Source organism: Chelonoidis abingdonii, chromosome 11 (assembly GCF_003597395.2).
Source record: "Chelonoidis abingdonii isolate Lonesome George chromosome 11, CheloAbing_2.0, whole genome shotgun sequence".
NCBI classification, from domain to species: Eukaryota; Metazoa; Chordata; order Testudines; family Testudinidae; genus Chelonoidis; species Chelonoidis abingdonii.
The window spans coordinates 45,530,383-45,548,012 of NC_133779.1; the positions used below are offsets into that span (position 1 = coordinate 45,530,383).

General features: G+C 65.4%; 2 protein-coding genes across 2 annotated transcripts in view; one reads left to right on the forward strand and one right to left on the reverse strand.

The window, feature by feature from the left end:
• Nucleotides 1-9,690, reverse strand: part of LOC116832740 (mothers against decapentaplegic homolog 4-like) — a 16,526-nt gene extending 6,836 nt beyond the window's left edge. The window contains exons 1-5 of the mRNA XM_075070666.1: nt 9,619-9,690; nt 8,232-8,354; nt 3,358-3,607; nt 843-1,017; nt 332-429 (exon numbers count right to left, since the gene is read on the reverse strand). Of these exons, the coding sequence (XP_074926767.1) occupies nt 332-429; nt 843-1,017; nt 3,358-3,594 (510 nt within the window). The 5' untranslated portion in view covers nt 3,595-3,607; nt 8,232-8,354; nt 9,619-9,690. The remainder of the gene's footprint in view (nt 1-331; nt 430-842; nt 1,018-3,357; nt 3,608-8,231; nt 8,355-9,618) is intronic.
• Nucleotides 1-17,630, forward strand: part of ILF2 (interleukin enhancer binding factor 2) — a 270,325-nt gene that overhangs the window by 22,059 nt on the left and 230,636 nt on the right. The gene's annotated exons all lie outside the window — the stretch shown is intronic.

Consider the following 17,630-nt stretch of genomic DNA (forward strand, 5'->3'; position numbering starts at 1 on the left):
CCCCAGGGCTCTGCTCCCCCCCATGTTACAGAGACCCCCCAGCTCCCCACACACCCCCAGAGCTCTGCTCCCCCCTGTGTTACAGGGACCCCCCAGCTCCCCACACACCCTGGGGCTCTGCTTCCCCCCTACAGGGAACCCCCAGCTCCCCATACACCCCGGGCTCTGCTCCTCCCTGTGACACAAGTACCCCCCAGCTCCCCACAACCCCAGGGCTCTGCTCCCCCCCGTGTTACAGGGACCCCCCAGCTCTCCACACACCGTGGGGCTCTGCTTCCCCCCCCACAGGGCTCAGCTCCCTTCATGTCGCAGGGACCCCAGCTCCCCACACCCCCGAGGCTCTGCTCCCCTGTCTCATGGGGACACCCCAGTGATGGCCCCGGCCCAGCCCCACACGGGGCCCCTCACCTGTGTTCTGGATGCTCAGACCTGCAGCAGAGAGAGAACGGCGCATTAGCCAGGTGCCGGGGGTGTGGGAGCCAGTGCATGTCTTGGGGGGCCAGCTCTGAAGGGCCTGCCCCAGTGCCAGGGGCACACACTGCTCCGGGCCCTGTGGTGCGGTTCTCCTAGCTGCCCCCTGCATGGCAGGGTGGGTGCACTCTGCACCCCAGCAGCACAGTGGGCTCCCGCGCTGTCAGAGCCCCCCACACCTGGCTCACGGCTCCCCAGAGGGCTTGACATGAAAGGGGGGATGTTCCCCCAACCTCCGGGAGCTGTGCCACCCCCAACCTTGATCCCCAGGGACCAAGAACGCCAGCTGCCCGGGAGGCCCTGCCATGCCCACCCTGGGCAGGCCAGTTCCAGGCAGTGGGCTCCGTGCCAGGTCCGCCCCTGCCGCTCACCCAGGCCTGGCGACACCACGCGCTCGTAGTGGTAGGGGTTCACGCAGACGCTGTCGTACTTGAGGTCGAAGGCGAACTGGCAGAACTTGACGTGTTTCAGTTCATTCTTGTGCAGGTCGGGCCAGCGCCAGAGCCGGGCGTAGATCACGTGGGGGAAGCCCTTCCGGCCAGCCACCTGGGCAGAGAGAGGGGGAGCCGGGCACGGGTACGGCTGGGGCCGGGCCGCCGGGACTCCTGGGTTCTGTCCCGTTTCTGGGAGGGGAGTGAGGTCCAGGACTCCTGGGTTCTGTCCTGGCTCTGGGAGGAGAGTGAGGTCCAGGACTCCTGGGTTCTGTCCTGGCTCTGGGAGGGGAGTGGGGTCCAGGACTCCTGGGGTCTGTCCTGGCTCGGGAGGGAGTGGGTCCAGGACTCGCTGTATCTATCCTGTCTCTGGATGAAGATAGAGTGGGGGGGCTAGGAGCCCGACTGCTGGGTTTTGTCCAGATTCGGGAGGGGTGGGGGTCTGGGGACTTCAGAGTGGGGGCGGCTAGGAGTCCCGGACTCCTGGGTTCTGTTCCAGTGTTGGAGGGGAGTGGGTCTGGGGATTCGAGCGGCAGGGCTGGGAGCCAGACTCGGGTTACGTATCTGGCCGGTTGACGGAGAACACAGTACACACAATGTCTATATCCTCTTTATATATGTCCACATGGCATGAGAGCATATGCTATCACTGAGAGGAGCTACGCACACATGGCGTTCCGCTAAATGGGGAAACGGTGGGGTGGACGCAGGCTGCTGGGTGATCGGGCACCAAGGGAGGTAGACAGAACCCCTGCATTGGATGGGCGGTCCTCCTCGCTTTGCCCCAAGCAACAGCCCCATGCCTGCAGACAAAGGGGGAGCTGGGCTGTGCAGTCCCCTTCTCCAGAGGTAATGTGGAGTACCTGCCCACCCCTCGCCCTCTTTAGTTTAACGATTGTGAGGACATGTCAAAACCCACAGTCACAGGCGCTGCAGTGGCGCCGTCCTGATCGCCCCCCGCACAGGGCCCATCCCACGCAGGACTCCCCTCCTCCGTGCATCGCACTGCCCCTGCAACCGCCCGCAGCAGATTCCCGCCCCCCCCGCAAGACTCCCCTCACCATCACTCACTGCCCCCTGCAACCCCCCCCAGCAGAGTCTCCCCCGCACAGGCCTCCCACGGCAGACTCCCCCCCCATCACCACGGGCCCCTTGCCCCCCACCGCAGGCCCCTCCCTACACAGAGCGCCCCCTCACCACCACTGCTCCCGCAACCCTCCACCCCCCACTGCCAGGAACCAGCCTCCCCCCAACCCACAACACCAAGTGCCCCCCTCCTCTGCCCCCACCTCTTACGAACAACCGGGGCTCCCCCAGTACCTGATACCCCACAGAGCACCCCCCAGGGACCCCATCCCCTCGGCCCCAGTCAGCAGAGAGGCTGCGGCTCCGCTGGGCCCTCAGCAGACCCCTGCCCCCCACCCCTGTGCCACTGGGACGGCACAGCACCTCGGCATCCTGTCCCCCCCCGCCCCCCAGCAGAGCCGCTAGGGGGCGCTGCTCGAACCTCACCCCTCTGCTAACGGGGCACAACAACCCCACCCCACCCCAGGCTACAGAGCCTCTCCCCCAGGGGAAACTGGGACAAGTCCCCCCCCCACACCAGGGGAGCCCATCTGTACTGGGCGGGGGTCAGCAGTGCAGCAGGGCAGGGGTCTGCTTTGGGGCAGCCCATCTCCTCGGGAGGGGGGTCTGACGGGTGAGGGCAGAAAGACTCCTGGGCCTCCCTGCCCCCATCTCCGATCACAGGGCTGGGGGGCTGCCCCACACGAGCCTCCAGACACCCTCCCCTCCTCCCGCTGTCTTTGATGCTGCCAGACGCTGACTCATCCCGGAAAGGGGGGGTCCAGTGCAGAGCCGGGGAGGGAAGGGAGGAGCCCAGAGCCGGCAGCTCACAGGGAGAGGGGCCTCTGCTCCCCCAGTGCCAGCCCAGCCCCTCACCCCCCGCCCCCGAGGGCCAGTCACAAAAACCCAGCTCCAGGGCAAGCGAGCAAGAGCCCAGGCCCCTGCGGCGCCCGGCTGTGTCACGGAGCCCCCCTGCACTCACACCCCTGCCCCCCCTCCCTGGTGTCCTGCCTGTGGGCAGCCTCCCTGCCTTCCCCCCAACTTGCCCTGAACTCCCCCATCCAGACCTCCCCAGCAGGGTGTCCTGGTTTGGGGGGGCAGGGGTGGGGAGCTGGGCGCCCAGACTCCTGGGTTCTAGCCCCAGCTCTGGGTGGGGAGTAGGGTCTAGTGGTTAGAGCAGAGGGCCTGGGTGCCCAGACTCCTGGGTTCTAGCCCCAGTTCTGGGTGGGGAGTAGGGTCTAGTGGTTAGAGCAGAGGGCCTGGGCGCCCAGACTCCTGGGTCCTATCCCCAGCTCTGGGTGGGGAGTGGGGTCTAGTGGTTACGGGGGGCGGGGGCTGGGTGCCTGGACTCCTGAGTTCCCTGCCCTCCTGGTGTGGGGAGCCCCATTACCTGCAGCCGCCCATCCAGGGTGCGCTGGATGGTGACACACTTGCTGGGGTGGGCACCGTTGGTGGTGATGGCCGTAATGAGCGAGTCCAGCTCGTCCTTCTTCTCCTTCAGCTTCTTCACCAGGCTCTCAATCGCCCGCTTGGCGAAGGTCTCGTTTTCCCCGCCCTGCCGGTGGCACATCAGGCTGTGGACGATGCTCAGGCAGGCGTCGTTGCTGGTGGGGGGGTTCAGGGACATGGTGCTGCTTGGCCTGCAGAGAAAGCGCAGCAGGGCAGGTGTCACCAACAGTGCCCACTGCCGCCTGGCTCTGGGAGGGGAGTGGGATCTAGTGGTTGGAGCAGTGGTCTGGGCACCAGGACAACTGGGTAACATGCCAATCTCAGCAGGCAGCCCCCCGACCCCACAGCCCCTGCTAGACACATGCCCAAGCATCCTGGAGACACAGCCAGCTCCAAGCCCCCACTCAGGTCAGGTTACTGCAGTGCCAGCTCCCGGCAAGGTCCAGAGAGGGCCCTGGCGATGAGGGGAAAGGCTCCTAGCATGGCTTCAGCTCCCAGAGCCCTGGCTTGAAGGGGCAGCTGGAGAGTCAGGACTCCTGGGTTCCACTCCCAGCTCTGCCCCACCTGGCTGCCCGAGCCCCTCAGTGCTAGAGCCTCAGGCCATGGCTGCCTTGTGCAGACCCTGGGGCTCTGCCCCCACCACCCCCGGACAGAACAAGGGACATGCAACCCTCGCTGGGACCCTCCCCTAGTGTCCCCGACGCCCCAGGTAACTGCGGTGCCAAGGATTGGCCACCTGATGTCCATAAACCGACTCCCAACCCTGGGAGGGGGACACAGGGAGCTGGGACCAAGGGGGCTTCACAGCCCTGCCACAGCCCCACCCTGCCAATGACCTTAGGCCCATCGTTGCATCTCTCTGTGACTCAGTTTCCCCATAATGCTCCTTCCATTCTTCCACCCTGTATCTAGTCACGCTGCCAGCTCTCACTCTGTGCCTGTGCAATGCCCGTCCTGCGCCCCTGGTCCTGGTATGGGGTTTGTGTGGTGCCCAGCCCAGGGTCTGCGTGGCGCCCGGCCCAGGCCCTCAGTCCAGGGCAGGGTCTGTCCAGTGCCCAGCCTGGGGCTCCGATCCCAGCCCAGGGTCTGCCCAGTGCCCAGCATGGCCAGGGGCCCCGATCCCAGCCCGGGGGCTGCGTGGTGCCTGGCCCAGCCGGGGGCCCCAAGACATTGCAGGGATACAGATAACCCTGAGCTGCGCTTGTGCTGGAAGGCTACACACACACCTCATGGATGGACAGACCAACCTGCAGCAAATCTAACCGGGGAGGCTGCAGACCCGTGCAGTGCTCACAAGTCACACTGAGCCCACGCTGGATCCTGTCTCGGGGCTGCAGCCGGAAGGGCTGGATCTGCTGGGGCCCAGGAGAGGTCTCTGCGCCCGGCCCCAGCCCCGGCTCTCAGCAAAGGCTGTGAAGAATTAGGGAAAACAGGAGCAACCAGCCCCTCCTCGCCAGTGCATCCAGCTCAGCATGGAGACACCCAGACGGGAATTAACCACATTAAACGGGAGACTGAGTCTGCGGGGGAAGGTCACAGGCGGGTCAGAGCTCGCACAGACTGACGGAGCGGACGTGGGGGCCTCCCCCCTACACAGGGATCGCTCAGGGCAGGGGATCGGCTGGGTCCCGCCACTAGAGGATTGGCCCCGGCACCCACAGACGGGCGGCCATCTATGGGGCCGAATGGGACAGTGGGTTATGCAGTGGTTGGAGCAGGGGGCTAGGAGCCAGGACTCCTGGGTTCTGTTCCCAGCTGTGGGACAAGAGTGGGGTCTAGTGGTTAGAGCAGCATGGGGGCGGGGAGCCAGGACTCCTGGGTTCTATATCCCCAGCTAGAGGGTGTGAGGCAACCCCTTTGTCCTGCCACGCACAGGGCTGCCCACTGCTCTCGAGTGCTGGGCTGGGCACCCCAAGGGGAACGGGGCAGAGCCTGGTTGTGTGAGTGGGGAGAGCGGAGAGCACAAGGGTGCCTGGAGCTAGGCAGGGCAGAGCCTCCTGCATTTCAATCCCGTGTCTTCCCTAACGAAGCAACAGCCTCATTTCCCGGGGGGGGGTCTCATCCCACCCCCGCTCCATCAGCTCATTTGGGACCCCCCTACGGGCGGAACAGGGGGTTCTGTGATTATCCCAGGCCAGCAGCCAGAGCGCTGCTCCTCGGGGGTGGGACGGGGCCCCAATTCTGCTGGTCACTAACAGGCCAAGCCCTGACGGGAACCACCCCCCCTCCTGGCAGCCAAGCTCCGACGCTGGCCACGCCGGGAAATCACTCACCTCGGGCCGGAGTCGACTAGGCCAAGCCCACCGCAGAACCCGTCCAGGGCGCGAGCGTGTGCGCGGCACACGGTGCTGCTTGGCCAGGGGGAGGGCTGCGGGCGGGCGCAGACTAAACACAGTGAGTGGGGCCGGGGGTGCTCGTTAACCCGTCACTCGCTCACTCACGCTGGGCTCTCCCCCCGCCTTCAGTGCCCGCAGCCCAGATCTAGGGTTTCAGAAGAAACGACCTCTTGAAGGGATCCCCAAGGCCGAGACACCCCGTCTGTTCTGCTGGGGGGGGGGGCACTTCTGATGTTTCTATTATATTTGTCAAACAGGAATTTAAGAACCCCCCCCCCCGAAAATCTCCCATTCCCAGCCCCTCCCCATCTGATAGACACACAGGGCTGGGAGTCGAGGTGGGTCAGCTGGACCCCTCCCCTCCGCTAACACAATCCCAGGGAAACTGTGGCACCTCGAGCAGGATAACACCCCCCCATCCCCAGCCAGCTCCCAGCCGCAGTGCAAGGGGACAGGTCTGGAGATCCCAGGAGGCCCAATGTGGGTGAGAGGGGAAGGGCTCATTCATTCAGTTGCCTGCACTGCCTGAGACCCTCCGCCCCCCGCATGGGACCCCCCCAGTGCCTTTCACACCTCCCCCGGCCAGCTGGGCTGCTGGTGGCAGGGTGACATGGGGTCTGCGCTGGTCTTGCCCAGCTCATGCAGGCGTCAAGGGCACAGACACACTGCCCTCCCCTAAGCCATCCATGCACACCAGGAGCAAATCCCCCCCCGAGACACTGCACGGTCCTGAGCCCCCAGATCCTCCCCAGCCTGGCACAGGGAGAGCAACACAACACAACACCACACACCCAGCTGGGCTGGGCCCTGCAGATTGGAGTCTGCTTCCTGCTCTGCTACACACTCCCTGCATGGCCCTGGGCCACTCACTTAGCCTCGCTGCACCTCATTTTCCCACCTGTTCTGTCCCACCGTGCTGGGCTGCACACTCATGGGCTAGGGGACCGTGTCTCGCTGTCCATCTCTACTGCCCAGCACGAGGCCCTGATCTCCGCCGGGGCTTTGCCCCCACAGCACACGCCGCGCCACGCGTGCCCAGAGCCTGATTGGTCTGCGTAACCCCAAGGTTCACCTCACTTCAAAACGACTTGCTTACAAAATCCGACATCAAAACACGAAAGTGGCTCAGCGCGCTAGGACCGGACACTTGCTGGCTGTCTGGCCGTAGCAGAATCCACGGGACAGAAACCTCGCACTCACGCGTCAGTGCAGAGCAGTATATATAGACACACAGGGCTCGGTCGGTACTGACTTCGCCAGTGCTTTTCATGTAGCCTGTTGTCAAACCAGGCAGATCTCTAGCTGAGCTGACGTACCCCAGGGGTACATGTCCCCCGGCTGAGAACTGCTGCCCTAAGCAAGGGGATTTCAGAGCAGCCCAGGCCAGCTATAATTATGAATTATTCCTACTACAGAAGCCCCAAGAGCAGGGTCCCTGCGTGCTGTGCCCCAGCCCTGAGGATTTACAGTCTAGTCCAGCCCAACTGAATCCATTTCCCTTGGCCCCGCAAGTTACACTGAGCACATGCTGGATCCTGCCTTGGGTACCCGTATTCCAGCCAGAAAAATCCCCCCCACCCCCACCAATATACTCTGGAAATACTTCCCGCCCAATGTAATGCGGTCACCTCTGGGGAGGTATGCAGCTGCCGCTTTGAACAGCCCCCAGTTAGGGCAAGGAGGGGTAGATGGAATCCAGGGCTGGGGGAGAGCTTCTCAGAGAGGGGTTCCATGGGTTTCCCCCCCACAGCTCTCCAGTCTCTCTCCATCTGCACCCCTCTAACTGGCTCCTCCAGGCAGCCCAGCCCAGCCAGCCAGCCAAGATTTGCAGGCTGCTGCTGCACGAGCCAGCGGCTGTGAAATGGTTAACACCTGCTGCAGGACAAACAAGGAGCAGTTTAAAGGCAGGGCTAGCCTGGGAGCGAGAACGAGGAGGTTCCTTCACCCCTGGGGTCCATCACAGCTGCCAGGGGAACCAGGGGAGCCCCTGGGTGGGGTGATGCAGAGTCCTGGGATCCCGGCCTCATTCGGCCACTGCTGCACCGGCACCAAGCAGAGTGAGAACTCATTCCGGGGCAGGCTGCTAGCCCCCGGGACAGTGGCTTGTACAGCACCGAGCGCCTGGCCCGGCTCTGCCAGCAGCCAGCCCTGTCTGCACTGCAGGAGCACTTCCAGACCCCGAGCCAGAGGACTGTGCCAGGCGCTGTACGAACAGGGACAGCTCCATCCCAAGAGTCAGCATCTACAGAGCCAAGCACAGCAGGGGGGTAAGGGGCACTGTCCCCATTTCACAGATGGGGAACTGAGGCTCAGAGACGGGACATGCCCAGGGGCAGAGGAAGCCTGTGGCAGAGACTGGAAAAAAACCCAGGAGTCTGGCTGCTGGGCCCAACCACCCGAGGCCTGGGGGAGAAGAGTATCAAACATGTGGTTTGAACTGTCCCTCCGGAGCGGATTGCTCGACTCAGCCAATACTTACCGGCCCCAGTCCCAGCCGCAGACACCAGGCAGCTCCTTCAGGGGAGATGTCAGACTGGCCTCCCCGAATCGAGGGCTGGGGGTGCAGTGGGACTGCCGCGGGCTCAGCTCGCAGGGTGTGTCCCTGCCCAACGGGATGTGGGTGAGACGTAGAGGACGAAAAGGGGAAAGGGGAGAGAGAGGATCCAGAGGGAGCACGTGTCAGTGTGCACGGGGGGATCATACCCCTGTTCCCTGGGGTCGGGTTCTGGCCCCGAGCCGCCGTGGGGCATGCGACAAACCCCCTGCTGGGCTGCTCAGCCCCAGGAATGCCACAGCCAGGGCTTTCCTGTTGAGTCTAACTCAGCCACGCAGCATGCAGCCCTGCCGCGCCAAGGGAGGGGGGGAGTGTCTGGGTGCAGGGGGGCCCTCAGCATCCTCCTCCCCCAGCGTCCGGGGCTCCAGGCCCAGCCCAGCGGCCCCAGACACTCCCCAAAAGGAGTTCTGTTATTGTTCCGCAGCCGCCCCGCAGCTCTGAGTCACGGGAGGGCGCGACGCACCCAGGCCCTGGGAAAATCCTTGGCCACGCAGCAGACATAACAAAACTTTAACCCTCACTCGGCTCAACTTGTCTGAGACGGGATCCGGAGTGTCCCTCCCCCAGCCCCTGCACCCGAGCGCTAGCGTTTAGCTGGACTGTCGTCCATGGCTGGAATCCGGGGGTGTGGGGCGCTTCTGGGTCCCACACCCCCACTCCCAGGCGGGCTGCTGCATGGGCTAAGGGACAAGCAGGGAATGAGGCCCAATCTCTGCCACTGATTGGCTGCACGGCCTTGGGCCAATCACGTCCCCACCGCTGTGCCTCAGTTTCCCTATTGTCTAACCTCTGCCTAAGAACCACCAGGTTTCGAACAAGCCCCGAGGTGCTGGCGCCTCTCAGCGCTCGGCTGTCCTGCGAGGGGCGCACTCTGCACCAGCAGGAAGGCAGGTCTCGCCCAGCCAGTACTCGCAGCCACCACAGGCCGCCGAGGGCTTTGCAGATCTGAGCATGGGGTGCTCGTCCCGACGGGCTAGGGGGAGGGTGACGTGAGAGGGGGGCAGGGGAGAACTGCACACAAGCCAAGCGCTGTGTGGAGTGAAATGATGCGCGATGCCTTAAAGGCATCGCTGCTCGCCAGAAAGGGTCGCTGCACCTCTTTCGGCATCATGTGCCCCCCCGCCCCCCCATAAAGCGGGGAGCCGATGCCCTACGGGGGAGCACCAAGGGGCTATACCACACTGGCACAGCCCTTCCACGGCACCAGTCAAGGGCTAAAAACTGGCTTGGGCAAAAACTACCCGAGTTTCTCCTGCCTGGCACAGGGCAACCTGCAGCGTGGAGGCGCTGCACTCCATCTCAGACCACTAACCTGCCACTAAACTGCAGCCAGCTCTGGGGCGGAAGGCATTCGCTGTGCACCGGCTCACAGAAACGCAGCACCATGGGCTGGAAGGGGAAGAGAAAGAATAATCTTGCACCTGGCTGCACTTGCAAAAGGGCTGAGCAACACAGACTGGAATTTCTCCAGCAGGAATTAGGCTGGGACACGGGGACCAAGCCCTCGCTTCTCGGGAGGGGATGGAGATGGCCACAGACAGGCAGCTCAACGAACCAGAACACGTTCCCTGCAGCAACAAAGTGACTGCTACCGTGTCCCCATTCCCGGCACCGCCTTGGGCCAGGGTTGACTGCCAGGGGAGAGCACCCCCGACCCAGCTCCCATCCCTCTCCCTGCATCCCGTAGGGCCCGGGCCAGCATTGGGCCCCCGCTCCCTGCAGCACAGCACCCCCTAGTACCGAGTCAGGGCCCTGGGGGCAGCACTGACTGCTGGGGAGAGCACTGCCCACCGCTCTCCCTGCAGCTCCTTTGCTCTCCGAATCTCACTGCGGGACAGGGGGTTAGAGCAGCCTGGGCACAGTGCGGGGCCCCCACACCCTGACCCTGCGGGCCCCAGTATTCGAAGCATCCCCCGAGTCGCCATGCTACGGCCTGCATGCCCCCCTGGGGTGACCGCAGGCCCCTTGCCCACCATACCCTGCCCAGTCACCCGCTGGGTGTCTGCCCACAAGTGATGCCCCTGAGACGGTGCCACGGGGGATTCCAGCTGTCAGCGCTGCTACAGGAAGGAGACACTCCCCTCCACTGCAGCCTCGCCCAGCGCCCTGCCAATGCAACTCCCCCATCCAGAGCTTTCCCCCCTCACCCTCCATCCCCATCCTCTGGGAGCTGGGCCCTCTCTCCTGCTCCACCAGCGAGCCTGTGGTGTGGATTCAGGGAGGGGGACCCCCCCAGTTCTGAGACAGCAGGAGGGACATCAGTGCCAAGCCCTTCGCTAGCCACAGCCGCCCCTCATCTCCATTCCACAAATGGGGAAACTGAGGCACAGAGCACGCCAGAGACCTGTGCAGGCTGCAGAGCGAGGCCTCATCTGCACTGGGGCCTTGTTTAGACGGAGGATCAAAGGGCAGCTACTCACGCGGGTCTAATTAGCACCTTCTAAAATCTCGCCAAGACAAAGCTGCTGGCCAGCAGCCCCCGCCACGCTGCCCCAGTTAACCCGGCAGGGCTGGGAGCCTCCCCCTTCCTCGGCCCACGCAACTGGGACTCCGGCCCAGACGAAGCCTGAGTCAGTGCCGGAGCCAGGATCCCAAGCAGGCGTTTCCAGCCCCGCTCTGACCTCGCCACGGCCCATCCCAGGTGGACCAGCGCAGATCCCTTCAGCCCCCGCTCCCAACCAGCCCAGGAGAGGCCCCGGGGACTGAGATCCCTCTGCTCCTCTCCAGGCCAGGGCGCCCATGTCCCGCTCCAGGCCTTCAGCGTGCCCATGCTGGGCTTTGTAAGAGACGCCGGCTCCTGCCCCAGACGCAGCCTTCACCCGGGACCCGGCACCGCCCATCGAGGGTTTGAAACACCCTCAGGCAGCGCTATACCCTGCTCTCCAAGGGCACCCAGGCAAAGGGGCCCGGACACCAGGGGCTTTACCCGCTGCCCCTGCATGTCCAGGAATCCTCTGACCAGGGCTGGTCTGGGCTCCGTACGGCAACTGGCCAGTGCCCTGGGGGCCAGGAGCTCCAGAGCAGGCAGCAAACCTCCTCTCTCGCCCCACAGGAATGAGCTCCTTGCACTCACTGCAGCAGAGCCCCAAAGTGTGGGGCGGCTGAAGTGACTTCACCCGGCAGGGCAGTGGTGGGATCGAACCCAGGGCTGCCGATGCCAACACCAGCGCCCTGACCACTAGGCCACACGCTGCGGAGACAGGGCCGCCTGAGTCAGGGGCTCACCTGCCCAGCGGGGAAGGGTCCTACTGCCCTGCCCACCCGTTAGGGGCTGGTGGATTAACACTTGGGTTTCTACACATCGGCGGAGGAGCTGTAGGTGCTCCTGTTAGCCATGTCAATGCCAGAGCCTCTCTGAATCCTGCTCAGCTCGCTGACCACATGTGGCAATGAGTTCCACAGGCCCATCGTACATGGAGTGAACTGTAAAAGCTTCATGATTCGCTCCAGGGCGAATCCAGGAGGGATTCCTTTCAAACGGGGAGTGTCGGGTTGGGTTTGGGGTTGCATTATCCCGGGGGAGCGCTGGGCCAGGTTTGGGGGTGTATTACCCCTGGAGGAGTGCTGGGCTGAGTTTGGGGGTGTATTACCCCTGGAGGAGTGCTGGGCCGGGTTTGGGGGTGTATTACCCTGCGGGAGCGCTGGGCCGGGTTTGGGGGTGTATTACCCCCAGGGGAGTGCTGGGCTGGGTTTGGGGGTGTATCACCCCAGGGGAGTGCTGGGCTGGGTTTGGGGGTGTATTACCCTGTGGGAGCCCGCCTCATGCTCCAGAGCCTTTGGTCCCTACACCGCCCTGAAGCCCTGATGGTCCTCCACTCACTTCCCCCCTCACAGCCTGCTGCTAACCTCACTCATATGCCTCACTGCCCAGCTCCAGAACCTGGGTCCCCCTAGCCCCGCTCCCGCAGCCATGCTGCTGGCCGCTTCACTGCCCCTGCCAGCTCCAGAGCTTTGGTTTTCCCCTACATCCCTGAGCCCGCTGATGGTGCCTCACTCACTTCCCCCTCCAGTCCCTGCTGCTAACCTCAGCTCATTGCGCGTCCTGCCCGCAGCTCCAAACCCTGGGTCCCCCTACCCCCAGCCTGCTGCTGGCCCCCCTCACTGCCACCTGCCCAGCTCCAGCGCTTGGTCCCCTACAATACCCTCTGACCCTGATGTGCCCACCACTCACTTCCCCCTCAGCCCGCTGCTAACCTCACTACATTGCCTCCTGCCCACTCCAGAACCTGGGTTCCCCCTAGCTGCCCCCAACCCTGCTGCTGGCCCCACTTCCACATGCCCCTCTGCCGCATTCCCTCAGCCCTGCTACTAGCCCCACTCACTGCCCCCTTGCCCAGCTCCAGAGTCTGGGTTCCTCGCAGCCCCCCCCCCCCCATTCCTGCTGCTAGCCCCCACTCATTGCCCCCCATCCCTCACCTTGCTGCTTCAGGCCCCTACTCACTGCCTCCCTCATCCCTGCTGCTGCCCCACTCACTGCCCCCATCCCCTCAGCACCTGCTTGCCTGGCGCCACTCACTGCCCTCAGCCTGGCTGGCTGCCCCACCCCACTGCCCCCGCCTCCTGCTGCTTGGCGGCCCACTCCCTGCCCCCCATCCCGCTCAGCCCTGCTGCTGGCCCAATCACTGCCCCCCATTCCCCTGCTGCTGGCTCCCACTCACTTGCCCCTTCATTTCCTCCATCCTGTGTCTCGGCCCCACTCACTGCCCCCATCCCTGCTGCGCCCCATCTCACCTGCCCCCCATCCCTCAGTCCCTGCTGCTGCCCACTCACTGCCACCCACATCTCTGCATGCTGGCCCCACCTCACTGCCCTGCCAGAGACATCTGCCCTGTGCCCTCCCTCCGGCCCAGCCGCAAGCGTGGGCGGCTGAGAAAGATGTGTCAGGTCTGGGACTGGCAGCAGCCCCGGCCGCTATGGTAGCTGGCTCCCGTATTGGCCAGAGCCGGGCGACAGCCGTCACGGGCGCCTCCCCTTGGCTCGCCTGGCTCCAGCGCCTCACGCGCCTCCGGCTTGCTCTCCTTTTGTTATTGTAGCGAACAGTTGCCCAGCGGGGCCGGCCGGGGCCAGCCGGGGAGGCGGCGGCGCCGGGGCGGGCGTGAGGCGAGACGGGGCGCGGTGAGCGTACCCGCCCGGTTCCCGTCCCGGCCCAGCCCTCCGGGCAGGACCTCCTCCGATCTCCTCCCCCCGGGCAGAGGACCCCCGATCTTCCTCCCCCGGGCAGGGACCACCCCGATCTCCTCCCCCCCGGGCAGCGACCACCCCCAGCATCTACCCCCCGGGCAGGGACCCCCCGATTCTCCTCCCCGGGCAAGGGACCTCCCCCGATCTACCCCCCGGCAGGCGACCCCCCGATCTCCCTCCCCGGGCAGCGACCCCCCGTCTCCTATCCCGGGCAGGACCGCCCCCATATCTTAAGCGCCCCCGGCAGGGACCCCCCGATCTCCTCCCCCCGGGCAGCGACCCCCGGCAGATCCACCCCGGGACAGGGACGGCCCCGATCTCCCTCCCCCCGGCAGCGACCCCTCCGATTCTCCTCCCCCGCAGCGACCCGCCCAGATCCTTACCCCCTGGGACAGGGACCCCCCCGGATCCCCACTCCGGAACAGGGGACCGCATCCGATCTTCCCCCTCCGCGGCAGCGACCCCCCGCCAGGATCTACCCCACGGGCACGGGACCACCGATCTCCCCCCGGCCATGCGACACCACCCGATCTCCTCCCCCGGCAGCGATCCCCAGATCTACCACGGGACAGGGACCCCACCCGGACCCCATATAATTCCGACAGGGACCCATCCGATCTTCCTCCCCCCAGGCATGCGAACACCCACCCAGAATCTACCCCAAGACTCCGGCAGGACCCCCGTATCTCCTCCCCCGGGCAGTGACCCCCCCGAATCCCCCCCTGGGACAGACCCCCGATCCCTCCCCCGGCAGGACTCCCCCCGATCTCCTTCCTCCTACGGGCAGCGACCCCCCAGATCTAACCCCCGGCGCAGGGACCCCGATCTCCTCCCCCGGGCAGCGACCCCCCAGATCCACCCCTGGGCACAGGACCCCCCGATCGTCACATCCTTCCCGGGCAGCGACCCCCCCAGATCTACCCCACCCGGCAGGGACCGCCCCGACTCTCCCCCTGGCATCGACCCCCCCAGTCTACGCCCTGGACACCGGGCCCCCCCCCATCCCCACTCCGCGACGGCACCCCCACCCGATCCTCCTCCCTCGGGGCAGCCCGACCCGTGCCCAGATCCACCCCTGGGCGGGACCCCCCTATTCCAATAACAAAGAACAACAAGATTGTTTTAAATTCCATTTAAATCCGATCCCCACTCGGGACAGGACCCCCGATCTCCTCCTCCGGCAGGCGACCCTCCAATCTTAGCCCCCCGGGCAGGGACCGATCTCCTCCACCGGGCGGACCACCCCCAGATCTACCCCCCGGCAGGGACCCAAGATTCTCCCCGGCAGCGACCCCCAGATCTACTACCCCGGGCAGGACCGCCCGATCTCCTCCCCCGGGCGAGCGCCCCCCCCAGATTCTACCTCTGGGAGGGACCCCCCCGATCCCCACTCCGGGACAGCGACCCCCGATTCCTCACCTCGGGCAGCAGACCCTCCAGATCTACCCCCGGGCGGGACCCCCCGATCTCCTCCCGGGCAGCCGACCCCCAGATCCACACCCCTGGAAGTGGCACCCCCGATGCTGCCTCCCCGCGGCTAATGGACCCCACAGATCTACCTCCCGGCAGGGACCCCCGATCTCCTCCCCCGGCGAGACCCCTGGGCAGCAGCCCCGCCGCCCGATCTCCCCCTCGGGCAGGGACCTCCCCCACGAAGCTACCGCCTCTGGGCAGCGGACCCCAGATCCCCACCACTGGGACAGGGGACCCCTGGCAGCGACCCTCACTCTCTCCCCTGGCAGCGACCCACCCCAGTCCCCAGCCGACCGGCAGGGACCCCCCCTCCGATCTCCTCCCTTCTGGCAGGTAACCCCAGATTCCCTCTGGCGGGACCCCCCAGATCTCCCTCCCACAGGCAGGAACCCAAATCTCCCCCTCCAGGCAGGACCCCCCCAGAATTCCCTCCCTCAGGAGAGGGACCCCCCCCGTCTACCTGCCCGGGCAGCGACCCTCAAACCGATCCGCAACTCCCCCAGGGTCATACATCCCCAACCCAGCCCAGATCCCTGGGTGATACCCCCCAACCGTGTCGCCCGGCCTCCCCGCGGGTGATCACCCCAACCCGGCCGCAGCCGCCCTGGGGTAATACACCCCAAACCCGCCCAGCACTCCCAGGGTTATACACTCCCCAAGCCCAGCACCGGCGCTCCGGGGATTGATACACCCCCAAACCCAGCCGCACACTGCCCGCGGATAATACACCCCAACCCGGCCCCAGCACTCCAGGTCCGTATTACCTCCCAACCGCCCAGCACTCCCCCGGGGTAATCACCCCCAAACCCAGCCCGGCACTTCCCGGGTCACACCCCCAAACCGCCGCCAGCACTCCCCGGGGTATACCCCCCCAACCCGCCCAGACTCCCCCCGGGGCGTGATAACCTCTTAAACCCGCCGCGTGCCACCTCCCCCGGGTCATACACCCCCAAACCCGGCCAGCACTTGCCCTGGGGGTAATACACCCCAAACCAGCCGGCACTCCCCCGGGGTGTCACACCCCAACCCGCCCGCAGCTCCCCTAGGGTAATACACCCCAAACCCACGCCCAGCACTCCTCCAGCGTATATACACAGCCGAACCCGGCCGGCGCTCCCCAGGGTGATACATACACCCCAAACCCGGCCAGACGCGTCGTCCCTGGGGTAATACACCCCCGAACCCGGCCCAGCGCTCCCCCGCGGGAGTGATCCCCCAAGCGGCCCGGCGCTCCCCAGGGGTAATACACTCCAGCCGGCGCCACGCACTCCTCCAGGTGGTATAATCCCCCCAAATAGCGCCGGCACTCCCCGGGGTAATACCCCAAACCCAGCCCAGCAGCTCCCTGGGTGATACACCACCCAACCCGGCCCGCACTCCCCCCGGGGTGATCATCCCCAAATCCAGCCCTGCACTCCCCAGGGTAATACACCCCCAACCGGCCCAGCTCTGCGCTGGGGTATATCACCCCCAAACCCAGCGCACCTCCCCGGGGTGTATTAACAAAACCCAAACCCCGGCCCGTCCCCCAGGGTAATACCCCCCAAACCCCCCGCCGCACTCCTCCAGGAGTAAAAAACACACCGAAAGCGCCGGCGCTACCCGGCGGGTAAACCCCCAACCCGCCCCAGCACTCCTCCAGGTAATACACCCCAAACCCGGCCGGCGTCCCCGGGGTAATAACACCCCAACCCAGCCCAGCACCCGGCAGGGTAATACAACACCCCAAACCGGCCCGGGCGGCTCCTCATCGGGTGTAATCCACCCCAACCCAGCCGCCGAGTCCCCAGGGTAACCACCCCAACAAACCCAGCCCCGCATGCCTGGGGTAATACGCCCCAAACCGCGACCACGCACTCCTCAGGGTATACATCCCCCCAAACCCGCGCCCATCCTCCCCTAGCGGGGGTAATACAACCCGTCCCAATCCCGCCGGCAACTCTCTGCAGGGTAATACACCAAAGCCCGCCGCACTCTCCAGGGGTAATACCACCCAAACCCGGCCAGCATCCTCCAGGTAATACACCCCCAACCGGCCGGCGCCTCCCGACCGGGGTAATACATTCCTCCAAACCCGCCCAGCTATCCCCGGGGTAACACCCCAACCCAGCCCGCCAGACGACCCGGGGTAATACACCCAAACCCGCCCAGCACTAGCCCTGGGGGTAATACACCCGCCAAATCCGGCCAGCACTCCCGGGATAATCACCCCCCAACCGGCCCAGCACTCCCTTGGGGTGTACACCCGCATACCGGCCCGCACTTCCTCAGGCGGTATCACCCCCAAACCCGCCGTGCTCCCACAGGGTAATACACCCCCAACCCAGCCCCTCCCTGGGTGACTACACCCCCAAACCGCCAGCACTTCCACTGGGGGAATAGCACCCCTACACCCGGCCGCAGCGCGCGCCTGCAGGGTTATAACACACCCACAACCCGGCCCAGCATCCTCCAGGGGTAATACACCCCAACTCAGCCAGCACTCCTCAAGGGGTGAATACCTCAAGACCTGGCCCAGCGCTCCCCGGATATTGCCAACCCCAACACCAACCGACACTCCGTTTGAAAGGAATCCCTCCTGGATTCGCCCTGGAGCGCACTATGCAGCTTTTACAGTTTTCACCCCATGTACGATGGGACCTTGGAATCTCATTTGCCGACATGTGAGCG